Source organism: Carettochelys insculpta, chromosome 13 (assembly GCF_033958435.1).
Source record: "Carettochelys insculpta isolate YL-2023 chromosome 13, ASM3395843v1, whole genome shotgun sequence".
Classification (NCBI taxonomy): Eukaryota; Metazoa; Chordata; order Testudines; family Carettochelyidae; genus Carettochelys; species Carettochelys insculpta.
The window spans coordinates 8,580,716-8,598,659 of record NC_134149.1 but is presented as its reverse complement, the minus strand read 5'-3'; the positions used below and the strand labels follow the sequence as shown (position 1 = coordinate 8,598,659).

General features: G+C 48.7%; 1 protein-coding gene and 1 long non-coding RNA gene across 2 annotated transcripts in view; both read left to right on the top strand.

The window, feature by feature from the left end:
• LOC142020337 (uncharacterized) overlaps nt 1-12,485 on the top strand; it is a 47,494-nt gene extending 35,009 nt beyond the window's left edge. Inside the window, exon 5 of the long non-coding RNA XR_012647369.1 lies at nt 11,673-12,485. This is a non-coding gene — a long non-coding RNA (uncharacterized LOC142020337). The remainder of the gene's footprint in view (nt 1-11,672) is intronic.
• Nucleotides 12,486-14,815: 2,330 nt separating this feature from the next.
• On the top strand, nt 14,816-17,307 carry LOC142020234 (uncharacterized). The gene is made up of 2 exons (XM_075007917.1): nt 14,816-15,635; nt 16,445-17,307. Exons 1-2 carry the CDS (start codon nt 14,990-14,992, stop codon nt 17,014-17,016), a joined length of 1,218 nt encoding a protein of 405 aa, XP_074864018.1. The 5' UTR covers nt 14,816-14,989; the 3' UTR covers nt 17,017-17,307.
• The last annotated feature ends 637 nt before the right edge of the window (nt 17,308-17,944 follow it).

Genomic DNA, 17,944 nt, shown 5'->3' with positions numbered 1-17,944 from the left:
GAACACCACCCTGCTGTAAGGATTTCCACAATCTAAAACAGAAAAATCCTTGTCTCTCATTAAAAGTATAAGTAAAATCCTGTTTATGAAGCCTGAAATGGTGTTTCTCCAAGAATTCTTGCTCAGGTGTTAAAATGTCATCAGTTAGTGTTCCTAAGGTCAACACCTAAGGTAGCAGATTTTTATTTTGCTATATGATCCATCCTTGTGTATTTCCTGGGCATTTTTTCTAATACTGTCTTATCTAATATCAAAGCAGACAGACTTAATGAGCACATTCTTCATTCAATGAAGATAAAAGGATATGAATTTAAAAGATGCTGGGCCTGAGTTTACCTTGTAATGTGTGTCACGATTTTCACCTGTACAGTAAGAGGGTAAAATGTGATCAGTTCTGATCAAATAGCAATCACACCTAGGCCGTGTCTACACTAGCCCCAAACTTCGAAATGGCCATGCAAATGGCCATTTTGAAGTTTACTAATGAAGTGCTGAAATGCATATTCAGCGCTTCATTAGCATGCGGGCAGCCGCAGCACTTCGAAATTGACGCGCCTCGCCACCGTGTGGCTCCTCCCGACGGGGCTCCTTTTCAAAAGGACGCTGCCTACTTTGAAGTCCCCTTATTCCCATGAGCTGATGGGAATAACGGGGACTTCGAAGTAGGCGGGGTCCTTTCAAAAAGGAGCCCCGTCGGGATGAGCCGCACGGCGGCGAGGCGCGTCAATTTCGAAGTGCCGCGGCTGCCCGCATGCTAATGAAGCGCTGAATATGCATTTCAGTGCTTCGTTAGTAAACTTCGAAATGGCCATTTGTGTGGCCATTTCGAGGTTTGGGGCTAGTGTAGATGTAGCCCTAGTTTGCATAAGATGGAAATTCTGACACAAGATATATCAACATACCCATAATATTTCTAAGATTTGAGCATCTTACCAGTTTAATTTTTTGTTTAATTTGTTATTGTTTTTGTAGAAAATAACCATATTTACATTAAAAAAGGCAAACCCTGCCTCTCAGAAGACCCATTAAGCTGGATTTTCATCATTCCATGCATACAATTGCACATGTAATTGGTATTTTACATGGGTGATTACTTCAGTTGTATGTACAATTACAGAAAAGTATGAGGTCACATTTGTGTAAACACAGCTATGTACATTTAATGTTCATATTGAATATAGGTGAAAAATCTAAGACTAAAAAGATTTATGAAATCTTTGTGCTTTGTGAATTACTAGAAATGCAATTAAATAATCTATTATTTGCAGTTTTTTGCTTATTAGATGTTCTGTTTTGAAAGATTACATAAAAACAGAGATTCAGTATCAAAACCAAAAAGCAGTCCAGTAGCACTTTAAAGACTAACAAAATAATTTATTATGTGATGAGCTTTCGTGGGACAGACCCACTTCGAAGCTCATCACCTAATGAATTATTTTGCTAGTCTTTAGAGGTTCAGTATTTTACTGAAATACACAAGTTTAGTTCAGTACAGCAGAATTTATTTTATACTATGTCTCAGAATTATTTCCACTTGCTAACTCAGAAATCTCAATTCCCAGACCTTTTTTCTATTTTTAGCTGCTTGCTGTAATATATCAGATAGATTCTGGCATATTGTTGATTTTGCTTATTAACATGGACTTGATCAAGAATCAATGTCTCCGATCAAAATTGCCATATAATATTTTATTCTTTTGATATTTTATTAGTGCCAATAACAAACATTTCATTCTTGTCCTGCTGTCCTGTCTGGTTCAGGCAATGACACATAGTTTGGGTTTGGCTTCCTTTTGTGATGCTCATGAAATTTTTTCCCATTAAGCTTTTTCTAATTATGAGAAGAAAGGTCCTTGGAGGCTTATTTTACAGATGTGGAAAAACATTAATGAATCATAATGATGGACTGTAAGGTAAAAAAAAGGAGGGAAGCCAGCACATTATTTTCAGTCTCAGGGAGAAAAGGTATGGTCCAGTCCCCTTCTGAAGATGAAGTGCTAGATGTAGTTTTCTGCATTCTAGAGGATAGGGTGACATTTCAAACCCCAATTTTTGTTCTGGATTTTTTCACAGTGATTGATGTGCCAGCTCAAAAGCGCACAGCCTTGTTGGAAAATTTTATTTCAAGTAATCTGGGTCACTCCCTGGACACAACAACAGTGGTTAAAATTGAATCACCAAGAAAAAAATAGTGTAACATAGATATAATATAGCAAATCATCCAATTACCCTCATTCCAGAGGGCTTTTATGTCTATCTCTGACAGTGTTCCCCTTAATTTGTTTCCCTCTATGGCTGGGATTCATATTGGTATGTGCACCAAGGTATTGCCAGTGAATGTTCTAAATATGAGTACATCACTGATCCTATGAGTAACAATTAGCATATCACACTATCCCATAGGTTCCTCCCTAAACTTCCCTGCTCCTTCCACTTTATACCTGGACTTACCATCATCAATGACATCTGGAGGTCCTGTCTAGCTCTATGAGATATGTATATTTCTATTAATCCTTGGCACAGCTGGGTGTATCTCTCCATAGCAGGCATTTCTCACAGCTCAGATGAGACATTGATGTATGGACACCAGGAAGGTTATTAACCCTTTGCTGCTTGTATCTCATGGGAGGATTCATAGGCACTATTTCAGTAACTAACAGCAATTTACCTTGATTTTTCCAAAGGAGGCTAACAGAATTTTGTGCACAAATTCCACTACAAAATAGTTTTATGAATTGTCCCCCAACTACTTAATATTCTTCCCTGCTAACAGATTTCACCATTTTGCATATCCTTTTAATTTTTAGTCTTCCCTCTTTTCCACTCTTTGCACATTCACCTCCAGTTTTTCTTTCGTTTGTTACATTACATTTAGAGTAACCCTTTCCCTTTTCAGAATGTGTCCTGCTCTTTCATTCTATGTTTTCCCCCTCCATATCCACTGTGTTAAACCTTTTCCACCTTCTCTCTCTCTTCCCCATTGCTGCTTCTCTCTGCATCTACCTCTTCTACCTTTCTTTCTCTCTCTTCTGTCTTCCATCACTTCTCCATGATCTTTCAATCCCTTTATTTGTAATTTCTCCCCCAACCCTGTAGAGTCTTTGTCTTCCTTCCGCTAGCCTATGTTGATACTACCATTTTAACACTTTCAGAAGATGAGCACATTGCACTAATTTGAGGTGCAGCTGTTTTTAAACTCCTAGAAAAATGATTCCCTGATGGCACTAAGAATGTGAAAACATCTGCTTTTCCAGTTACACCACTGTGTGCTTATGTCTTTTATTTGTTCAAGACTGTTTCATTACAGCACAAACAGGCAGGACTCTCATCTGCTGAAAGGGTGGCCAGAGGAAAAGCCCTGCCCTACTGCATTGCACACACAAACATAAATGTGGTACACGGTAAAATGTGATACTTTTAAAAATATTACGACTTCACCTCCTTCTGTTTCCTCCAAAATCAAAGTTTGGACTTCTTTGTGCACTCTTTTTGAGGCTATATATGAAAGAGAAGAGATTTTGGCAGCAGAATGTAAATCATGAGATCATTAACATTTCAGCACAACTTAATGCCTCCCTTATATAATAATCTTAGCTCTGCTGATTGATGGGATCAAGGATTCACAAGATGGATATGGTGGCTTATTCCCCTTTCTTTCCTCATTTTCTTTACCCTTTTGTTAGTCCTAGCCTCAATCAACTTTACAGCCACTGAGTCAACTTTTAGTGCGATATGCCTCTAATATCGCATATCGTAATTTATCTTTCTGGAAACAGGTATGAAATATTTTGCTTTTTTCATACATATTTCTTTTATTATTGTTTCTCATCTATTATAAACACCACTCAAATATTTCCATTAGTATTTCTATTGGCTTTATTTTTTTCAAATTGCAATATTTCTATATGATAGATGTGCGATTTATTCCTAGTCAGAGACAGCATAAAAACTACAGCCAGTATCTAAACTTGGGAATGAGTGAATTACTTTATATTTTCCCATAGGGCGTTTGTGTGTGTATGTGTGTGTGTGTGTGTGCGCGTGCGCACACGCACTTGTGCATGTGTGCCATGATGAAATGTATTTCAAAGTTAAAATACTATTGTTGCTACTTAATTTTTCACAAAACATATCCTTTGCTGCTAATAATAAAGATACAGGAAACATATATTATTTTATTTGGATGTAATTTGAAAATGCAACATTCAACTAATCCTGAAGCATGAAGTTATTTGATTTGTTACAGTTCTTCACACTGTGAAACAGATGAAATGTACATAATGTTTGGTGTTGTTTTGGATTAACACTGACAAACTGAGACAATAGGTACATGAGGGATTCATTTTTACAGGGCCTAAAACCCTGATTTGTGAACTTTATATCAATGAGGTTCTTTGGCATTGTGTTGAGCTAGGCATGTTTGATTTATTGCAAAAAAATGCTTTGACAAATTAAAAGGGTTTTTTTTAAAGAGAAGGAAGATTAATGATTAATTCCACAGTCACATACAAAACTTCTACTGTCTTTCTGAAACTGCAGGTTCCTATTGCAAAGTAGTAAGGATATATCTACACTAGGCAAAGTAAGTCGACTTCATATGCTCAGTTCTAGCTATGGCCATTGCATAGCCAGAATTGACATGTTTGTGCTTGACTAACTTGGCTGTTCATACTGAAGAAGGTTAATGGGAGAATTTCTCCCATCGTCTTCTCTCACTCTTCACATCTTGTGAGGAGCACAGGGATCAACTGTAGCCCCTGAGAGGTCAATTTTGTTCATCCTTACCAGATACGCGAAACTGAGCCCTGGAAGATTGACCCTGAGCAGGTCAATCTTCCAGGCGGGTGTAGACATAAGCCGCGTCTGCACGTGCCAGCTACTTCGAAGTAGCCGTGCCAACTTCAAAATAGCGCCTGCCAAGTCTACACGTGGCGAGCGCTATTTCAAAGTTGAAATTGACATAAGGCGGCGAGATGTTGAAGTCGTTATCCTCATGAGGAGATGGGAATAGCGCCTTACTTCGACGTTGAACATCGAAGTAGGGCACGTGTAGCCGATCCACGTCCCGCAACATCGAAATAGTGGGGTCTGCCTTGGCGGCCATCAGCTGAGGGGTTGAGAGACACTCTTTCCATCCCCTGTGGGGCTCTATGGTCACCGTGTGCAGCAGCCCTTAGCCCAGGGCTTCTGGCTGCTGCTGCTGCAGCTGGGGATCCATGCTGCATGCACAGGGTCTGCAACCAGTTGTCGGCTCTGTGTATCTTGTGCTGTTTAGTGCAAGTGTGTCTGGGAGGGGCCCTTTAAGGGAGTGGCTTGCTGTTGAGTCCGCCCTGTGACTCTGTCTGCAGGTGTTCCTGGCACCCTTATTTTGATGTGGGCCGCTTTGGTGTGTAGACGCTCCCTTGCAGCGCCTACTTCGATGTAGTGCTGCCCAATGTCGACGTTGAATGTCGACGGCACCAGACCTGGAGGACGTGTAGACGTTATTAATTGAAATAGCTTATTTTGATGTCGCTACATCGAAATAAGCTATTTTGATGTAGCATTCACGTGTAGACGTAGCTATAGCCTCAGTAGTACATTGTGTCCCAATCCCACAAACACTTTGGTTTATGCTTCTCTGTAAATCCCATCCTGTATGCGCATGCTTAAAGTTAAGAGCAAGTGAAAGCATTTGCAGTATCCCATCTTTAAACTAAAAAACTATGTCTGGCTTTTAGGGAGATCAATATTTTGATTAAAAACACTGACACAGATGAAGAGATACAATCCATCAAGGGACACAGTCCAGCCATGTACCTGACCACTTCACCGTCACTGACTCCAACTCTATAGTCACATCTACATTCTAGCGATCTTTCAAAAGAAGTTCTGGAAGATTTCTTCTGAAAAAAACTTCCTTAGAAAGAGCACTTCCACACATAAAAAAAGCAGATGAAAAGATCAATCTACTCTTTTGGTACAAACCCTGGTCTTTTGAAAGAATGGGCCAGAGATTGAAAAGTCCAGCACCCTGAGGACTGCTCTTTTGAAAAAAGGGCCCGCAGAGTGTCTACACACTCTTTTTTTCGAAAGAAGCTTTCAAAGGAAGCTTTATTGCAGAAGAACGGTGCCTTCTTCTGGAAGATCTGAGGAGTTGCTGCAAGGTGATCTTTTCGCTTTCTTTTGGAAGAAGGTGCCCCCTGTTCTGGATTCTGTACTCTGCTTCAGAATCAGGAAGAGGACCTTCTGCTGGAAGAATCTTCCAGAAGAAGGCATTTATAGATGTTCCAGGACTGCTTCTTATGAAAGAAGCAGTCCTCCATGGTGGCAGCCTACTAGAGAGTGGGGCCGCTCTAGACACCCCCAGCGGGCCTCTATGGTCTCCAGGTCCTTGCAGGCTTTAAAGCTGCAAGGACCCGGAGACCCCGTGGCAGGAAGCTGAGAGTGTGAGACAGGCAGCTCATTCAGGGCTGCCTGCCACACTCCCCCGAGGCCCCGTAGTGCTCAGCAAGTCCCAACCCACAGAGAGGGCCAGCAGTCCAGCACTCCGTACTGTCCATGGGAGCCCCAGAAACCCAGACGAGGGCAGCCAAGACCCCGATCTGGCTCCAAAACGGAGGGCCCCCATCTGGCCTGAGCTAGAGCTCCAGGACCTCCTGGGGCTCTGGCATGATGAGGAGGTCCTCCAGGACTCCACTGGGCACCAGAGGAATGCCCCAGTGTTCACCTGCTTTGCCCAGGGCCTGGCTGCCCATGGCCACCCTTCCCAGACACCGGAGCAAGTCAGGTGTAATGTGAAGAAGCTGCTGCAGGGGTACATGAGGGCCCAGGATAGCGCCTGCTGATCTGGCCATGCCCCTGCCAGCTGCCCCTTCTACCGGGAGCTTCAGGACCTCCTGGCTGCAGATGACGCCTCCCCCCATGCCACCATGGAGACAGCCACTCCTGAGCCCCCTGGTGCACTGGAGGAGGAGAACAAGGGACCCGCCACTGTGGATGTCCCATCTGATGGGGAGTCCACAGATGGGTCCCTCATCATCACAGTGACCTCCACCACCAGAAGCCAGGCCCCCTCCAGTCGGGCATCACCTGACATATATGAGGCCACCTTGGGTAAGTGCACTCAGTGGCAAAGTATAGTGGGGGGAGAGGGACACCTGGGCCCCAGCACTGGGACCCAAAGACCTAAAGCCTGTCCCCAGCCAGAGCTCAGGGCACACCCATGCCTGTGAGCAGCACCCAGCTCCCTCTCCCATGGAGTGCCCCCTGAGCATGATGAGCACCCCCGCCCCGGGCAGCATAACTGCATCCAGAACTTCCCACGGCCAAGCCCCCTCCCAGCCCACAAGACCAGTGCCAGGGTGGGCCACTGTGGATAGTGCCCCAGCCCAGGCATCATGCCCCAGTGGACGCCGTAGAGAGTGCATGTGAGCCTGCATGGTGGCCTCCCCTAGCACCTGTCCATCCCATGGGTCTGTGGAGGGGGTAACTGGCCAGGGAGACTGAAGCCATGCCACCCAGGTCCCAGATGTGACACTGATGCCCCCCCTCTACCCCCACCCTCTCTCTCTTAATGGTGGTACCTTCTGAGGCCCGGGGCAGCTGTATGAGGAGCCTGGGGCCTGCCAGCCCCATCCAGGCTGGAGGACCCAGCAGCCCACCCAGCTGCCCCCCTGCATTCTCCCCTGCAGCCCCCCGCTGGTCCCTCAGCTGCTCCCATGCCCCCAGCTCAAGACCCTAAGGCCCTGGCAGCCCTACTGACCCTGGGCCTGCCTGATGCTGCACTGAGCAACCTCACGGAATGGCTTGTGGCCACAGTGGGCACTGTGGAGGGTTGCCTGAGCCACAACCTGTCCCCTGTCTGGACCCTCTGCTGAGGCTGGGCCACATGCTGACTGGCCCTACCTGCCGGTGCTTCTGGCTCCATCAGCTCCCCACAGGGGACCATGCAACTGGGGTGGGAGGGAGCCTGTGGGCACTGGGGCTTGTGGCCTTCCACCCTATCCCTTGATTAGGGCCCCCCACCGTTCCTGCTCCAGTCCCCATGCAAGTTTAAGTGCCCCTGCCCCCTTACCCCCATGTATATAGTTCACTCTCTATCAGGTTTTTGTCATTATTTTTATTATTCACCATTTACTATTTACATTGCTCTTGGTTGATAAAGGTTGAGGGTTAAATACATGTTAGCATTCTGCACCCCCCCATGTCATTGATTACTGTGGGAGAGGGTGGGGGTTGGGGGGGTGTGGGGTGTGCCCATGGGGTGTGTATGTAGGGGAAGGCCTGTGGGGAGGGGTGCAGGGGTTAGTAGTCCTCTCGGCTGAATGCCTCGCAAAGTGCCTCCCGAATCCAGAGCCTGTCACGGTTGAGCCATCTATTGGGGACTGCAGCAGGTTGCTGGTAATGGGGCCAGATTCACCATCCAGCTCTGGGGAAGAGTCCCCTCATGTGCCTCGATGAGGTTGTGGACCACGCAGCAGGAGGCCATGACCTCCGGTATGTTCTCCACCCCACCTCGAGGCACGTGAGGAGACACCTGAACCTTGCCTTCAGACCACTGAAAGCGCACTCGACAAGATACCAGGCTCGTCTGAGCCAGTCATTAAACAACTCCTGGGAGGGTGTGAGGTGGCCTGTGTATGGGCGCATCAACCAGGGATGGAGTGGGTAGGTCGGGTCACCCACGAGGCAGAGAGGCATCATGACATCCCCAACAGCATGCTTCCACCAGGGCATGAAAGTCCTGGCCTCCACACTGTGGAACAGAATGGAATTCTACAGGATCCACGCATCATGTACTCTGCCCAGCCAGCTGACATAAATGTCCGTGAACTTCCCACGGGCCTCCACCACTGCCTGGAGCAGGATGGGGTGGTGCCCCTTGCGGTTAACATATTGGCTGCCACTGTGATCTGGGGCCCTGATGGGGATATGCATCTCATTGATCATCCCGAAGCACTGGGGGAACCCAAGCGCAGTGAAGCCCTCAACGACTGCGTCCAGGTCCCCGATGCTAACCAGCCTCCACACCAGCATGTGGTTGATGGCCCTTATGACCTGCAGGGGAAAGGGCGCACTCATGGACATACACAGAGGGGTCACTGCCCCCTTTCCCTGCTGCCCAACTTCTTGGCTTCCAACAGCTGCAAGTATCTCCAAACTTTGAAGCTATTCTATAAAATGGGACTATTCATTCTATGCAAAAGGTACGTAGAATATAAAGCTAGTGGCAGAGGTGTTAAAACACTTGTCCATTCCTATAGCTTTTCAAACAGGCCTAGATTTAGTTTAAAATGCGAGAATATTTGTGAGCCCTCTGTGCTAGCCCTGCACAGAATGGTGCAGAGGATACAAAGCGGGTGCTCCAGTGGTCTGGACACATCCTGCAATTGGCATGGGGGGTTGCAGCTGCCATTTCATCCATAGGTTTTGAATTCTTCATCCTTTCCTCAGTAGCATTATACCTCCATGCTCCTCTGAATGGAACCATAAAGCTCGTGCCCCCTGCGGGTGGTGTAAATGTCAAACTGTGCCAGAACTTCCCCTTATGTTCTTTGGCCCACACTTCCTCGCCATCGGATTCCGAATCCCGTGTGAAAACTTACCTTTTCCATCCAGTCCATATCTTTAAAATATTTTAAACTGCTTCTGCTTCCTTTGCCTTTTCCCTTAATTTCAATTGTGCTATTGCAGTCACTAAGGCATTTTGAGATGGGAAATAAATTAAACTATACGGTACCATGTATTGAAACTCTATTCAGTATTTTTTTTCTGATGGAAAGAGACCTGTCTAGGAAATCCTATGGTCATTTTTATGAACATGAGTACTATTATTTGTTTTTAGGAGACATGAACATAGATCAATTGCTACTACCTTTGTCACTACCTAAGGACCAGATAAGCAAAATACTTAAAAAAAAAACAAATTGGGTCTTATTGTCACCACCTCTTGTTTAAGTAACATCAGCCAAAGATACTAAGTAATTAAAAGAAATTGCTTTCTGGTGGTATGGGGCTATTGCCATTGCATTTCACGAGAGATTTATTGACTCTGATTAAACTGTATTCTAAGGATATCTCCAACCACAGAAGAATACATTCAGGGTATAATGAGGATAGTTTATAGACAGCCATTTCTAACCTGCAACATTTTCAAAGCAACTTTGAATTGTAGCTGTTTAATCTTCAGTGGTTTTATTTGACATAGTAGAAATTGGTCATGCAACTATAGATATTACTCATTTTAAAAGGTTAAAGGTGTCTTGAGATGGGGAAAATGAGATTTTTACTTAATGTTGTGTGCGAAAGATGTATGAGACATTCATTCTGGATGAATAGTGTTGAACAATGCTTTGTTATTTGACTCAACTAGCATTCAATTCAAAATGTGATAATATCTCATGTAAGCCCATGGCACTCTTAAAAGTAGAGTTGCTAATCAGTGGTATAGCCTAGGAAATAAAATCTGATTGGGGGAGTTCTACTCAGAGGCTTCTGATAGTTGATGACACTTTGAATGGTGGGAGAGTGTGTTGTGTTTGATTGCATGTTTGGTATTCGAGAGAGAGACTCACAAAATATTCCAGCTGACACAGTGAGGCTTTTACTCAAGGTGATCCTTTTTGAAGTATGTTTGTTAGGAATGGATAATGAAGTACTGTAGCAGGCGGCAGCTGCACAGTTTGATGGATCTTTGTGTTCAGCTGAGCTCCCTTTGGATTGGGAAACTGTTGAAAAATACTGCACCTTGCTTTTAACAGTCAGGTCATCAGGATAACCATAGGCATTTTGCCTCATTTTCACATTTTGACAAATTTTGAAAGGTACAATATCTTACCATCTCTAAAGCATCCTGATTCTGCATTGAGATCCTTCCCAAACAAGTTTCTGCTTAGCACACAGAAGTGACCATACTATAGCAAACATTTGTGTGATGACTTTTTTTTTTGGGTGGGTCATGGATGAAAAGTGTGCTAATAATCTTTTGATATACTCGATCATAATACCCATTCAGATGAGTGCTCATAGAATACATGTTTGCAAGGAAGTCTGCATAAAAATAGACAATAGCTTATTGTTTGTTCATGATACAATTTCTGTACTACAGCATATGTGACAGTGGGGCTGCAGGGTTCTATAGCATAATGAACAATTGTGTGCTTGTATTTTCTTGAAAAAATCCTTGATGTGTAATGTTGTCTACAAACTTCGTACTGAGTGTAGATGGAGGACAAGACGGGAGGGAGGAAAGTGTCTCCCGTTTACATGCAAACAGCTTCATAACTACCTTGTGCAGCTACCAGTCAGCAAGGCAGGCACCTGCAGCTGGATCTGATAGAGAAAACAAGTCCTTCTGTAATGAAGATGACAGAGAAGGAATGAGGACTTAGAAGGTTGAGGATAGCAAAGAGGTTATATCCCTGCACTAGGCGACCTCTGGGGGGGATAAATAAATAAATAAAGCCAGGAGGAGATTGCAAGCCCAAAAAGTCAGTGGCTGACAGTAGTCATTGAGAGCTTGAGAGCAAGTCAGGAGAAGCTGAGACCTCTTTCAAGAGACCACTAAGATACATCAAACCAGAGGCGACCCTGCTGTAATGAGAACAGTCTGGTCTTACCAGGGAGAGACACAATGATGTCTCAAAGACAGTTACAGGGACAGTGTAATCATTGTTATTCTTTCTATACAGGATTGACCTGGAGAAGGACTCTGAACAGGGATTTTGAAGGGTGTACCCTGAAAAGCCTAGCTGTGGAGCAAAGATGATTTTGCAGACAGAAGCCTGAGACCCAGAATGTGTGAATTTGATTTTTCAAGACTGCTACAGACTTCCTGGATGGCACTGGCCACATCACTTGGAACCAAACTTTCTAACATACCAAAAAAGCATCCAGAGTGACTTCTGAGCAGATTTTTTGGGAAGTCACAGCCCCAACCTGCTGAATACTTCCAGGAAACCTAGCCTTTATGGCAGTGCCTAAATGGGAACTGCATTCATTTAACTATCTGGTTCCACTGTCGTGTGCGCTAATGTTTTCTGGCCTGTGTTATGTAAGGCTACGTCTAAATTAGGCTAAGAAAGTTGACCACAGATGTACAATTCTAGCTACTGCATTGCGTAGCTAAAATCAATGTATCTCTGCTCGGCAAGCTTGGCTGTCTATACCAAGGAAGGTTGATGGGAGAGTTTCTCCCATCAACTTCCCTTACTTCTCACATCTTGAGAGGAGTTCATGGGTTGATTGTGACCCCTGAGAGTCTGACTTCACATGTTCATACTAGATGCACAAAACTGAACCCCCTGAGCAGGTCGATCTTCCAGGGTAGTGTAGACCTTCCCTTAGAGGTTGCCTACAAGATCCCAGCTGTTCCTTCCAGCCTTAAACTCTGTGAAAATGGTCTTGAAAACCTGGTCCTTAATCTCTGAGCCACGGTATGTTTCCTCTAAGGCTACGTCTACACGTGAAGCCAACATCGAAATAGGCTATTTCGATGAATAACGTCTACACGTCCTCCAGGGCTGGCAACGTCGATGTTCAACTTCGACGTTGCGCGGCACCACATCGAAATAGGCGCTGCGAGGGAACGTCTACACGCCAAAGTAGCACACATCGAAATAAGGGTGCCAGGCACAGCTGCAGACAGGGTCACAGGGCGGACTCAACAGCAAGCCGCTCCCTTAAAGGGCCCCTCCCAGACACAGTTGCACTAAACAACACAAGATACACAGAGCCGACAACTGGTTGCAGACCCTGTGCCTGCAGCATGGATCCCCAGCTGCCGCAGCAGCAGCCAGAAGCCCTGGGCTAAGGGCTGCTGCCCACGGTGACCATAGAGCCCCGCAGGGGCTGGAGAGAGAGCATCTCTCAACCCCGCAGCTGATGGCCGCCATGGAGGATCCGGCAATTTCGACGTTGCGGGACGCGGATCGTCTTCACGGTCCCTACTTCGACGTTGAACGTTGAAGTAGGGCGCTATTCCGATCCCCTCATGAGGTTAGCGACTTCGACGTCTCGCCGCCTAACGTCGAAGTTAACTTCGAAATAGCGCCCGACGCGTGTAGCCACGACGGGCGCTATTTCGAAGTTAGTGCCGCTACTTCGAAGTAGCGTGCACGTGTAGACACAGCTTAAAACAGGGATTATGCCTCCCTACCCCAGTGCAGGGTCAGAAAGTATAATTATTGGTACTGCTGAGGGGCTTAGAGAAACCACACAAGAATCCAGTGACAGGGCTATTAGCATTGCTTGCACAGGGCTCATCAGAGGGACAATGAGAATTATACCTAATAGCTATGTCTACACTAGCCCCCTCCTTTCGGAAGGAACATGTTAATGAGGCAGTTTGGAATATGCTATTGAGGTGCTGACATGAATATGTAGCACCTCATTAGCATAATGGCAGCCACATAAGATTTTGAAAGTGTTGCTTTTGGAACACGCACCGCCTGTGTAGATGGGGGCCTTTCGAAAGGATCCCCCTGACTTTGAAAGCCCCTTCTTCCTATTTGGTTTTAGGAAGAAGGGGCTTTTGAAGTCAGCGGGATCTTTTTGAAAGACCCCCATGTAAACGGGCGGTGTGTGTTCTGAAAGCAGCACTTTCAAATCATGTTTGGCTGCCATTATGCTAACAAGGTGCTGCATGTTCATGTCAGTGCTTCATTAGTATCTTCCTAACTGACTCATTTACGTCCCTTCCAAAAAGAGGGGGCTAGTGTAGACATAGCTAATGTGTCTGACCAATGACCTGGAGCATTGTGGGCCTTTCATGTTCATGAGTCCCCAACCTCCATTGTTATACCGTGTATCTTTTCCTGTCTATCTGTATGGGGGACTTATCTGTATTAGCTCTTCCAGTATCTTATTGTACTTGACAAATGTAAAACTTTCCACTGTGCCTGCCTTTAATTAATATTCCGGGCTTGCAAGCTGACATTGATACAATTTTTTGAACAGTGTGGTTCTTACATAAGGAAGAAGTAAACACCTTACGGTAGCAGGAACACATTTGACACCCAGGCATATGTTATCTGTCTGACACTGAGGAGTTGGAACTAGCTGTGTTCAGAATAGAGGAGGGTTGCCAGTTCTGGGGTCACTTCTCTTTTTCTGCCTGTATAATGTACAGCCGGCAAGTGGAGTTGTCCTTTCTCATGATGCTCCTTGTTTGACTCTCCTGTGAATGGCTGTTTTTATAGCTTTTTGCTATGGTTACACTACAGCGATCTGTCAACAGAAGTGACTGTTGGAAGTGATTTCCCAACAAGTAGGCTGTTGACAGAGTACAGCCATAAGCAAAAGCCAATCGGAAGAGCACTCTGCTCAGTCAACAGAATGACCAGACTGTCTGGCTGCTCTCTTGACAAAACAAGCATCTGGTAGCACAGCAGACAGAGCTGCCCCTTGTTCTGGATGCCCTGTCTCTCAAGAGAAGGCCCACCAGAACTTTTTTGTCAACGGAATCTGTTGACAGCAGTGTTATGACTCCAAATCATCAGCATGGTGGCCAAGGTAGTCTGTATCTTCAAAAATGACAAGAAGTCCTGTGGCATCTTATATACTAACAGATATTAGCCGCGTCTACACGTGCACGCTACTTCTAAGTAGCGGTGCCAACTTCGAAATAGCGCCCATCATGGCTACACGTGTTGGGCGCTATTTCGAAGTTAACATCGATGTTAGGCAGCGAGACGTCGAAGTCGCTAACCCCATGAGGGGATGGGAATAGCGCCCTACTTCGACGTTCATCGTCGAAGTAGGGAACGTGTAGTCGTTGCGCGTCCCGCAACATTGAAATTGCGGGGTCCTCCATGGTGGCCAACAGCTGAGGGGTTGAGAGACACTCTCTCCAGCCCCTGAGCTCGATGGTGGACGTGTGAAGCGGCCCCTTAAAGCTCCCCGCCCCCTCCCTTCCTGTGCAGGAAGCTGAGAGAACGTGCAGGCGGCAGCCCAGACACGCGGCCAGCCTGCACATCTCTGAGAGCCACAGACACCCACCCCAGCTGCGATGGCCGCCCCCCAGCCCCCCAAGCGCCCCCAGGGGACCCCCTCCAAGGGGAGCCAGGGCTCACCGCCCAGCAGCCAGGCAGGGAAGCGGCAGCGGGGCCCCTCCTGTATGGGGGCCGAGCTTCGGGACCTGCTGAGGCTCTGGAGCGAGGAGGAGGTGCTCCAGGTAATGGGGAGCAAGAGGCGGAATGCGCATGCGTTCGCTCAGCTGGCCGAGGGCCTGGCCACCCGGGGTCACCCTGCCTGCACTCCGAATCATGTCCGGAGTAAAGTGAAGGAGCTGCGGCAGGGTTACGCCTGGGCCCGGGATGTGGCCGGCCGATCTGGGGCCGCCCCCGTCACTTGCCCCTTTTACAGGGAGCTCACGGACATCCTGGGCCCCCGGCACACCTCCTCCCCTCCGTCCACTCTTGATACCTCAGCCGAGGAGCCCCAGCAGGCCCCGGAGGCACAGTCCGCCCCAGAGGCAAGCCCCGCACCCCAGGGGCCCCCCCAGGAGCCTACCCCCGGGGCACCGGAGGAGGAGGAGGAGGAGGAGGGGGAGTCCTCCTCCAGCGACGCCAGCCTGAGGATCGTCCTGCCATCCAGGAGCTCCAGCAGGGCGTCCGCCTCCCGGGTGTCCCCCGACCGTGGGAGTGGACCGTCAGGTATGTACCCCCCCCAGTGCACACCCCCAGGGTTGAGGGGCGGGGGTAATAGATATGACGAGGGCCCTCCACATGCCCAGATGACCATGGCCCAAAGAACAGCAGTGGCATGTCCCTCAGAAGAGTGCATCAGCCCCTGCCCCCCCAGCACGACAGTTCCATGCCCCATCCCCGGGGCTGGGGGGAGCGAAACCTCTAGGCTCCCCCGGGGGGAAGGGGGTGGGACACCCAGCAGCAGCAGCAGCAGCAGCAGCAGCAGCAGCATGTGATGGAGTGGGGGGAGTGCAAATGCGAGACTCAGGCTACATATGAGAAACAAGCTGAATAGCTCCCAGTGGCTAAGGATGATCCTGGGGCTACAACTGGCAGGTTACACCTCTGCCCTGAACAAAGAGGAGGGAGGAGCCGAGCTGGGTTTGAATCGGGGGCAGCAGTTAGAGGCTAGGGGAAGGGAGAGCTAGAAGGCAGCCAGCCTGAGGAGGGGGAAAGCTACACCCCAGAGGGGCACCCCTCGGGGTCTTCTCCCCAGGATGGGTTGGAAGGACTGTCTCTGACTGCTGTACTGTCGCTTCTGTGAGAAACTGGGCATCTGTTGCCTAATAAACCTCCTGTTGTACTGGCTGAGTGAGAGTCACTCCTGCCAGTGGACGGGGTGCAGTGCAGGGGGACCCCTGAACCCCAACACAGCAGCATCTCCCAGGGACGGGGATGCGGAACCTGCAGCAGAGGGGTGGGGGGACAAGGGACATGGCTCGGGGCCCACACTAACGGCTGTCTCCACTGTTCTTCCTCCCTCCTGTGTTCCGCAGCTGCACCATCAGAAGGACCGGAGAGCGCCGGCGAGGCGTCAGCGGTCCCGGACAGCCCTCCAGGGCCATCACTCCAGGCCAACCCCTCGGCGGAGGACCGACCAGCCCCACGGCAGGGAAGACAGCAGACCCAGCACCAGCAGCCCACTGCGACGGACCCCCAGCTGCTGGCCCTCCACCGTCGGCAGCTGGAGGTTGCCGAACAGCGGTTGCGGGTGGAGGAATGCCGCCTCCAGCTGCAGGAGTGGGCGCTGGCCTGGCACCAGGAGGCATGGGGGACCTACATGCAGACTCTCAACTGTATCGCGGACTCCCTGGCCCCCCATGCCGCGCCGGCCGCCGCAGCGCCTGCCCTGCCTGCTCTTCCTGCTGCTCCACCTGCTGCTTCAGCCTCTGCGCCGTCCGCCGTTGCACTGCCACCTGCCACCAAGGGCCCTTCCGCCGAGGGGGACCTGGGGCCAGCTGACACTTGCCGGCCGTGTCTCCCGGTCCGCCCGGCCCCCAGCCAGCCCTGGCCAGGGCTGAGGCCGAGGCGGGGATCCCGGCCGCCCACTCCCAGCACTGGACTTTAGGGGCGTGGGGCCCAGGACGTGGCCCCCCCCTTTGTATATATTCCCCCCCCAGTTTTTAAGTTACTTTGCTGTAAATAGTTTGTATATTTGACCCGTTACCATGGTGATCCTTAACCCCCCATGTAAACCCCCCATGTTCTCCCCTTCCTTGTCTTCCCCTTTCATGTTATCCCTATTTTTATAATGTATCTATATTTATTAAGTTAGAATTTCCCTGTACATAGTTAGTTAGTCTTGTTGATAATAATAATAAGAGTTCTAAAGATATTTGAGTTGACGAACAACTGTCTGCTTTTATTTTTATAAGAAAAGTGGGGTGGGGGGCTCTTGGGTGCTCTGTGGTGTGGGTGTAGCGGCAGGGAGTGTTGTGGAGGATGCGGGAGGTAGTGGGGGGCCTGCCAGCATTCACCGCATGGCCTCATTGAACTGGGCCCGCAGGGCCTCCCGGACCCGGGTCCCTTCGGGGTCCACCTGGTGACTGCGGGCAGCAGGTGGCTGCACATTGGCCCTGCCGGCCTCCACAGCCCAGCCCTGAAAGAAGGCCTCCCCCTTGCTCTCCACCAGGTTGTGGAGGACGCTGCATGCGCCCACAATCTGGGGGATGTTGGTGGGGCCCTCATCAAGGCAGGTGAAGAGACACCTCCAGCGCCCTTTGAGGTGGCCAAATGTGCGCTCCACCACCTGGCGCACGTGATTCAGGTGCTGGTTGAAGTGCTCCTGGCTGGCTGACAGATGGCCCGTGTACGGGTGCATGAGCTAGGGCTGGAGTGGGTATGCCGCATCTGCGATGACGCAGAGGGGCATGGTGGTGTCCCCCACAGGGATCTCCCGCTGGGGGATGTAGGTCCCTGCCTCCAGCCGGCGGCACAGGCCCGAGTTCCAGAATACCCGGACGTCGTGGGTGCTGCCAGGCCAGCCCACATAAATG